At 41.9% G+C, this 10,062-nt stretch overlaps 1 protein-coding gene across 1 annotated transcript; it reads left to right on the forward strand.

Annotated features, from left to right (window-relative positions):
- The first annotated feature begins 3,971 nt into the window (after positions 1-3,971).
- LOC131253537 (protein NUCLEAR FUSION DEFECTIVE 4) lies at positions 3,972-7,566 on the forward strand. The gene is made up of 2 exons (XM_058254569.1): positions 3,972-5,223; positions 6,756-7,566. The coding sequence occupies exons 1-2, from the start codon at positions 4,085-4,087 to the stop codon at positions 7,177-7,179; spliced, it is 1,563 nt and encodes a 520-aa protein (XP_058110552.1). The 5' UTR covers positions 3,972-4,084; the 3' UTR covers positions 7,180-7,566.
- The last annotated feature ends 2,496 nt before the right edge of the window (positions 7,567-10,062 follow it).

Here is a 10,062-nt window from a genome sequence, read left to right on the forward strand (position 1 = left end):
ACATGTCATTCCTAGGGTTCCTCTAGATTCATCAATTCAACACTCCAAAACAAACAAAATCATTAAACTCATACTATAATTGGTGCTAAGCCACCTAAGGATAATAGTCCGCACCTTCGGATTGTTGAAGGCTTGAAAGACGACCTAGGAATGAGATCTCTTGCATGTTAGAATTCCATAACAAGCTCTTGCATGTTAGAATTCCATGACAATCTCTTCTTAATACATGAATTTTCAAGAAGAAGGGGTGAAGATTCTTACCTAGACGACCCACGGACGATTGTTGAGGTTATGGTGTAGAGTTTCCCTTGGAGAAAGGATAGGGAGTTGAAAGGGTTGCTTCCCGTGGGCCCCACCTCGATCTAAGGTCCACCTTAGCTCTCTTTCACTCTCTCTTTCTCCTCTTTGCTCTCTCTTTACTTCTTTGCTAATGGTAATTGTGGTGAGAGTTATGAGATGAGGCTAGGGCTTTATTTCCTAGAGTTGGGCCAAGTGGCCTTAAGTTTCAATGAATTCCCACAATGGCCCTCTAGGACTCCTTATTGACTTTGGGGTGGACCCAACACCCTTTAGGCCACCAAATTTGGTGAGTATGTGTCTCATGATCCGATAAGGGGTCATGCAAAGTTTGGGGCCAAACGGATCAACGAAGGTGGGGTTTGATCATACGGTTCCGATCTTTAAATGGCCCTATGGGGACCATTCCAGTCGTTGGGGCAGTTCTGGTAGCCCCCCCAGACATAAAAACTTATAAAATAGGTGGTTTATGGCCCGATGAAGGGCCATGCAAAGTTTGAAAATGATCGGATATGGAGTTTGGTCGTACGGGTCCGATTTGCGATCAACGGTTATCGTGCCACGATCGGGTCCCAGATTTTGTGTACAGGTGAAGGACGGTGCATTAGACCTTCACCGAAAATTTAGAAGAAAACCAACGACTGAAAAGCCCTGAGTCTCAGTTTCATTTACCAGTGCCAGATTTCAACTCTGGCCTTGGGTGGGTTGACAAGTGCTGCTGGAACAGCACGGATAATCAACTTCTGGGTGTCTGATGAGTCCGTGGTCCTTGATGGACTACAAGCCCAGTGAGATCTATGGTTCCCTAAATTTTTATAATTTTCCGACCTTCCTGCGTCGCAGTATAGCCCATACGGGCTGATGCTAAGTGTATCCGACCATCTGGCTTGGTGGCCCGCACTAGGCCCTATCATGACTTGTCTAGTCTACTCTGATGGGCTAATTTTAGGTTAATTTAAGTTGTGGTACCCCACCACGAGTGGTTTAACCAAATGGTCCTGCGGAAAATCCTATGTGAACGCTCAAGGACACTGTGCTGGTTGGTTGAGACGTTACACCATAAAGGAAACATTGGTGATTGACCATTAAAAACTCTCTTTGATTCATTAAACTTTTGGATCATGCTGAAATTTTTTTTTCCCTTTGGCAAATAAATATTACAGTAAGCCCTAAGAAATTTTTTTTATGAATCACCACTGCTTCCTAGACTATAGACCGTCCTCATTAGGAATTATATCGGCTTCATTTTTGAACCCATACCTTAAAATGAGCTGGCAAACGGATGTACGGTTTAGATATATTACACCTACATCAAGGTGGGCCCCAGGTCAGAGAGCCGCAGTTAATCAGCTCCCCCATATGCATGGGACACGTATATGGCCACGTGTTCTGATTATCGTAAACACGATCCGAACCCGCGAAAATTAGGTGTTTCGCGAGGCGGTGGATAAGCTCCAATGTCAGAAAAGTCAATTGGGAGGTTCGTAAGCGGATCGCCAGTGGCACTCGCCACAGGGTTGGCATGCCGTAGCCCAGGCTCTGTGGGGCCTACCGTGATGTATGCATTTTATGTACGCCGTCCATCCGTTTTTTTCATATTGTTTTAGGAAATGAGCCTAAAAACTGATGCTAGTCCAAAGCTAAAGTGGACCACACCAAAGAAAACAGTGGGGATTGAACCCCCACCGTTGAAATTTCTTGAGGTCACACAGACCCTTTTTTTTGTTTTTTTTTGCACACGCACACACAACCCACACACTCACGCCAGTGGAATTTCACCACTTATGTATACTCGAAAACCCTAGACCGGGTGTTGAAACTCCCAAGAGTCTACCACCCGAGCAAGAGTAAGGATCCAGGTCACACAGACCTGGATGAAAGGAAAACAGAAATACAAGCTTGATACAAAACTTCTGTGGCCGTAAGAAGTTTTGACGGTGGGGGAACGTTCAATACCTACTGTTTTCTTTGGTGTGGTCCACTTGAACTTTGGATCTGCATAGTTTTTGGGTTCATACCTAAAATGAGCTGGGAAAAACGGATAGACTGTATGGATAATACACATACATCATGGCGGACCCCACATAGCTTCAGGATATCCCTGTGGCGGCCGTTTCCCTGAGGTTCACATCGATAACTATCCAACGGTTGAAGATCTTCCGCGTCCTTTTGAGTTAGTGTCCCGCATAGATGAGATGGGAACCGTCCATTTCGTGCTTCCAGCAGTGAATGGGCCTTGATAAAAATATAAAATAAAATCTAGACCTGTAACTCAGTGGCATAAAAAGAGCACTAAAAGACAAAAGCCATCAACGGTTCCCATTCAAAGCGGAAAGATTCATCTATTTAGATGTTTAAAGTAGTTTAAATATCTAAATAGATGAAGCCATCAACGGTTCCTTACTACCCATAGCTGATGAAATTCCTCCAGCGTGAGTGTGTGGTGATGTGTAAAAAAATAATATATATATAAAATAATGTTTAAGGTAGTTTAATGAGATTTAAAAAAGTTAAGGGTCAATCTAGGGAAGATCCGATAATATGTACGGTTCTACAAGGGGTGCGTGTGTAGTACACTATATGGATGCACCAATATGCCGTGCCTTCCGAGGCAGGTAATGAAGCATGGGTCACTGGCATGCGTCCGGATTCCCTCTCACAGTCAATGGACGGTGGGATTTTAGTACACAATCTTTCATGTGCGAATTGATACACATCAGTCCTTTTCCCTGCATGTGTAGAAATCAATATGGGACCGGATTGATCTATGACGCCTGTCCTACGCACCTGGTACAACACCAGAGCTCTGTGGGGCCCACCATAATATATCTGTGAAATCTACACCGTCCATCAAGTGAGCCTCTTGAATATCAGGCTGAGGAGTGAAAATTAGCAAGATCCATGACTAAGGTGGGCCACACTAGTACAGTCTCTTTTGTAGTATCAATAAAATTATAAGTGGTGTGCTTCCTACCTTTCTCTTAAAAAAAGGTGGGCCACACGACGGGGAACAATTTCGAAGCGTCGATCTTCATAGTTGTTTATGTGGGGCCCAGTGTAGTGTTTATACATCTAACCCATATGTGCGAAGCTCCAGGATGAGGTAGACTCACATGAACATTTTAAATTATTCTGTGTCGTGTCACTTATCTAAGCTTTTTATCAGGCTGATTTTTTATATATACAATGAAAATAAAGGGGCCCACGTGATGAACGGTGTGGATCTTACACATGCGATATGGTAGACCAAGTATTGTACATGATGCTTACATCAGCTGTGTGGAGATTCTGTCCATAAATATGGACGTGGACTGATACATACATATGTATGAATATCAATAATCTGAAGCATGTGATACGCTCTAAAATCATCATCGCATACGGAGAAGATCCCCGACCATCCAATGGAGGCACCACCACCACCACCACCACCACCTCCACAAAACTTAGTGGGTCCCACGTGTGGGCCCACTTCATGATCACATCACCCACATACGCCCCTTATCACACGCATCATTTCTCACCAGTATAAGCATACAAAAGTACACGTAAGTCCACACGTGTATGTATGTATGGCACACGTATGTATACGTATGCAGGAGCTTTTGATACGCAGCAACAATCAGCATCTTTCCTTATTTAAGATGGTGGCGAACAACAAACCACATTTCATATGTTTCAGCCACAACATTTCATCACCTCCATTAATCACTTCCATTACTATCCACCAGTCATAGCCATCAAAACCCAGTAAGCCTGGCCAAGAAATCATAAGAAAATCTCAATCATGCCTTCTCCTTCTTCCCTTCAATGGCTAAGCTTGGTAGCCATCATCTGGCTTCAATCCATCAACGGTACAAACTCCGATTTTCCAGCATACTCCTCCGAAATCAAACGCCTTCTCTCTATCTCCCAAGTACAACTCAACAACCTTGCCTTTGCATCTGATGCAGGGAAGCTCTTGGGTTGGGTTTCAGGCATCGCTGCGGCCCACCTTCCACTTTGGCTTGTACTTTTAATCGGAGCCGTTCTTGGGTTGATTGGTTATGGGGTGCAATATCTATTCCTTGTGAAGACTATCACTTCTCTACCTTACTGGCAAACCTTTCTACTCTGTGTTTTGGCGGGAAATAGTATTTGTTGGATTAATACAGTGAGTTACGTGGCGACGATCCAGAACTTCCCATCTGATAGTCAGATTGCTGTGGGGCTATCTACTAGCTATTTTGGATTAAGCGCGAAGATCTATACGTCCATGGTCGATCTGATCTTTCATGGACCGTCCATCAAGAAGGCTGAAGGGTATCTCCTCTTAAACGCGGTTGTACCGGTAGCGGCTTCTGTAGTAACTGCACCACTTGTTAGAGAGATCAAGAACGAGAAGGGTACAAAACTGAGAGGTGGGTTTGTGGCTATGTTCTTTATAACAATAGCGACGGGTGTGTATGCTTTGATTAGCACTGTTGGGCCTTTATCGAGACGGTTATCGTCTGTCGCGCATGCGGTCGGTCTGGGGGTGCTGTTGGTGGTGCCGGTTGTGATTCCAGCTATGGCTATGATTAGAGATGGTTTTGAAGCGAGATGGGCTAGTAAAAGGGAGAGGAGGGTTTATAGTTTTAGTATGGACGAGATTAGTGGTGATGTATTGGAGATTGATGTAAAAGGAGGAGATGGGGTTGGAGAAGATGGTGTGATGGGAGTGGGAGAAGAGATTGGAGTGAAAAAGATGGTGAGAAGAGTGGAGTTTTGGTTGTATTTCTTTGTGTATATGTTTGGTGCTACACTGGGGTTGGTTTTCTTGAATAATCTGGGACAGATAGCTGAATCTCGAGGACTATCTAAGACTTCTAGTTTGGTGTCTTTGTCTTCTTCCTTTGGGTTCTTTGGTCGTCTCATACCATCTCTCTTGGACTACCTTGTCTCAAAGTAAGCTCTCTCTCTCTCTCTCTCTCTCTCTCATTTCCCTGTTTCTTTCTAATAATGTAGGTTGGTAGTCAAAAGAAGTCTTCCACTGAATTATAGCTCCTTAATTTTCTTATAATTATAAGAGTGCGGATCGTTGTGTTAAAGGCACTGGAAAATTCAGTGCCATGGCTTCTCATTGGTACATGTCAATGACTCCAGCTAACACGCCGGATTGTTTTATATCCACACCGTCCATCAATTTTTACAAATTATTAAAGAGCATGGGCCAAAAATGAGGCACATACAGTTTAAGTGGACCACACTACGGAAAGGAGTGGGGATTGAACGACTACCGTTGAAACTTTCCTAGGGTCCACTGTAAGATTTATCACAAATATCAGTTTGATGGAGCCTTCTCTGGCTCCAAGAAGTTTTGGACAGTAGGTGTCCAATTCCCACTGTTTCTGTTTCTGCAGCGTGGCCCACTTTGAGCCTTTCATATACATCAATTTTTATTTTTTATTTTTTATTTTTTAAATCTCATTAACTAAAATGGTATGGAAAAATGGATGGACGGTGTCTTTCTAATACATAAGTCATGATGGCCCCACGTAAGGTCCACATGTAAATACTTCTGGTTTGTTTCTCTCTCCCTGGAACGTGCTGCACCACACGGCACGCAATGGAATTTTTTGGCGTCTGAAATTTATGTAGGCCACAAGATGTATTTCTCATATCCATAGTCCATGGAGTTTTTCAGATCATTCTATCCGAGCCCAAAATAAATAAAAATAAATAAAAAATGGAAAACTAAAGTGGACTATACTACTGGAAACGATAGGAAAATGCTACCATTGAAAACTTTTTGGCTCACATAAGGCTTTGGTGAAGTTAATATTTATATTTTAACTTCGTTCAGATATGTGTAATCTTACCAACAGGTCAAATGGAAAATAATCCTTACGGTTGGCCTTAGAAAAATTTCAACAGTAGTTTATTCAATCCCCACTGCTTTACGTGGTCTCTTGGAATTATCTGGTATATTGGAATTATTTAAAAAATATGATGGATGGTGTGAATCTAACACAAAAATCATGGTAGACCCAGAACATTTCCACGCGTGAAAAGTTATGTTTTGTAGCTGGCAATTTATTTGGCAGAGAGAAATCCGGCGGATCTTGTTTTAACCCTCTCTTAAAGGTAACTACTGGACACGTGGGCTTAAACTAGTGCCTGTATGTCATTCTACTCTTTAACGTGGTCACTCCATGAAAATGGGAGACCTCAAAAATGGGACTGATCCAAGTGGCCCACCGATTAGGAGGTTTTTGAGTAAGTGTGGCCCACTCAATGATTTGATTACCCTGAATGGTGGACCCTATTAAAAGTGTTGAAAGCCATTTATAAATAATGGTGGGTCCCATATGGATGGGGCAAGAAAACTCCTGAAAAGAGTTTGCAGATTCTTATTGTAATAATTGAAACCAGAGAGGATGTGCTCAGTCAATCAATCCTCTCTCTTTCTAATATCAAATTATCCTTTTTGTGTTCAGGAATAGATATATGGTCTCAAGAACAGCATCCATAGCAACATACATGGCTCCAATGGCTGGAGCATTCTTCCTCCTCCTCAGCACCACCAACCTCTCCTTATACATCAGCACTGCCATTATAGGCGTATGCACCGGTGCAATCACATCCGTCGCCGTATCCACAACCTCAGAGCTCTTCGGTGCAAAGAACTTCAGCATAAACCACAACATCATCGTCGCCAACATCCCAATCGGCTCCCTTCTCTTCGGCTACTCCGCCGCTCTTCTCTACCAAAAAGAAGGAAATGCAGGAAATGGCAAATGCATGGGATTTGAATGCTACAAGACCACTTTCCTCGTATGGGGCTTCATTTCCTCTCTTGGGACCCTTCTCAGTTTCATCCTCTACATCAGAACTAGAAAATTTTACCTACAAAGATCATAGTAGGGACTAACAAGTGTACGGTTTTCTAATCGCACCCAAATATATCCAAGATCCAGTCCGTCCATCAGGTGGGCCTTGCCATGTGGATTCCAAATTCCAAAAATCTCGCTGACCCACTTGTCTTTCTGGCCACACATGGCTCCCAATGTTTTGGACGTGGATTTGACAGGGGGTTGAGTGGTCCATTGAGATTACCATAACATAAAAAGAAAAAAAAAATAACTAACAATAACAAACATATGATATGATTAGAGGTCTATAAAGGTTGATGAGAAAAATCGATTACTTTAAAGTTGTATTACGATATCTACTTGTAATTCAATGTTTTTATATTTACTACCTCTGAGAGCTTTCTTTCTCTTGGCAATATAAAAATATCTGGGAATCTTGTGCGATTCTTTGCTGCTGTGTGAGGTTGTCCTGAGGGCCCACTTGTTTTTGCAATCAAAGTTGTGTAGGGATAAGCTATCTTGGACACGTGTCTAGCTTAGGCTTGTTTGGATAGATGGAGAGGGCCCATTTGTTTACAATCAAAGCTGTGCTGGGATAAGCTATCTTGGACACGTGGCTAGCCGAGGCTTGTTTGGATGGATGCAATTTTCTGGCGTAATCGAGTGCTCTGTGTCAGATTATGTTAGCAAAGTCAGTCTAAAAATCAGACAGATTCAAAAGTCGATTGAAACATCTCCCAGTAAAGATAAAAACATTTAAAACTTTACCAAAAACTTACTATGATATGTATATGTCACCTAACTGTCAGCCTGACACGATTTGAAGGACAGCCTTTAATTCCCAGTGTTTATTACGTAATCGACCACTTAAGTCTTTCCGGTCTGACTCATTCTCCAGCATGTCCTGGCATGATTTGGGTGGTGTGTTGACGTCACCGAGTTTTGTGGGTCCCATAATGAGATATGTGTTATATATAGCTAAACTGTCGGTCCGTTTGGTGAGCCCGTAGTAAGGCTTGATTCGAAAAATAAGACATATCCAAAGATCAAGTGGACCGCAATGCACAAAAGAAGTGTCAGAGCAAACATCTACCATTGAAACCATTATGAGTTTATAAGAGGCTCAAATTAATATGATATATGTTCTTCTACTTTATTCAGTTCGGTATAGCCTTATTAATTAACGGATTGGATGGAAAATAAATGTTTCAGTGATCCCTATGGATATTTTAACAATAAGAATTATTGTCCCCCATTTATAGCAGGATACGTTTAGGCTTTTGATATTATTTATTTTTGGGTTCATGCTTTAAAATGATATGCCAATTGAATTAACGGTGTATATATAATAAATACATCATTGTGAGGCCGTGTAACTTTGATCTTCATTTAACTCGAGCTCGTCGGGCATCTACACGTACCCACACCAGCCAGGTCCGTGGTGTGTCATTCACCAGCAAATGCGCTTCATGATTTGGGACAGTGAATGGACAAGGACATCATAAAGCGCTCTACAGAGTTTTTCCTATACAGGCACCTAATTACAGAGGAAATAAGCATTATCTAGCAACTGATCATTTACCACCAATCATCAACTGCCTTAATGTGTGCTGAGCTCTTATTAGCATGCTGACTAATACTTTCAGCACCAAAAGTGAAAACAATATCTGAAGGCGAACAAAGAATGTGTTAAAAGTATAATAAAGTGTAGTTGTGATCATTGGCGGTTAAATTACTATTTTCTTTAAATGCCCGAGTCGATAGAGGATAGCATAGCCATTCATAGCCTTTCATAAGAGATTATATTACAAGGTATATTTGCTGTGCCCGGAATTGAAACACTTGACCTTCTCGTCTGATACCATAACAAAGACAATAACTTTAGCTGTTAGAAGATAGTGTACCTGATGCCAAGGGACTTCAAATTTCGGGGGCAACAAATGTGCCTCTGTAGTATATTGTTACATGCATAGGGGCTAGGAAAATCAAGCCTGGCCCAAGGATCAGGAAATCTAGCTCATCCTATTTATGATGTGAGTGCCCCTTTAACTTTGTCCACTTAGTTTTTGTACAGAGTTTCACTCCACATGTACGGATGAGTATTAAAGTCCCTTGATATGCATTGATACGCCATCATCTAATGACTTGATCTTTCAAAGTAATTGATTGTATGGCATTATTATTGCACGGAAACAAGTACAAAGATGAAGGAAAGCTCACCGTGGAAATTGATTCTTAATAATAGGAGAGAAGAGAACACTATACATAATGATCATTTACTCAATCATCACACAAGATCCATCCAATCAAATAATAATTACTTTTTTAGCCTTACTGCATGCAATATATATATATATATATATATATATGGGAAACGGTACTATGCGCTTGACCTCACGATAAGCTCCCGTGAGGTTGAGCTGTCTAAATATTTGTTGAATGCTTGCATGAAACAATATATATATATATATATATATATATATATGGGAAACGGTACTATGCGCTTGACCTCACGATAAGCTCCCGTGAGGTTGAGCTGTGTGGGCCCCACCGTAATGCGTGTCGACCATCAACATTGTGCATTTGATGGGTCCCCTCTAAATTATGGGATATCCCAAAAATCAGCCGTATATGGAACCCAGGTGGGCCATACCATCTAAAATCATGTGAAGACACTGTTAAAACATATAAAAGCACTTGGTGGGGCCCACCTAAGTTTTGAATGCTACTGAAACTTAGTCTGAACCCTCATCCAAGTGGGACACACATAATGGATGGGTTGGATTTGCAAACCACATCTCGGTAGGCCCAAAAAATGATTGTGAATGTTTTAATGGTGCACGGCCCCTCCCCACTTATGTAAGTGGTGTGGCCAACACAAGTCACGGATTGACTTGATTTTTGAGACCTAGGCCCACGATGGAATGGTGCA

This window comes from Magnolia sinica, chromosome 8 (assembly GCF_029962835.1).
Source record: "Magnolia sinica isolate HGM2019 chromosome 8, MsV1, whole genome shotgun sequence".
Taxonomy (NCBI): Eukaryota; Viridiplantae; Streptophyta; class Magnoliopsida; order Magnoliales; family Magnoliaceae; genus Magnolia; species Magnolia sinica.

Excerpts from the sequence above, each read along its gene's own strand:
- LOC131253537 (XM_058254569.1), top strand. The coding sequence starts at position 4,085 with ATGCCTTCTCCTTCTTCCCTTCAATGGCTAAGCTTGGTAGCCATCATC. Across the intron at positions 5,224-6,755 it reads TTGGACTACCTTGTCTCAAA|GAATAGATATATGGTCTCAA; the intron begins GTAAGCTCTCTC and ends TTTTGTGTTCAG.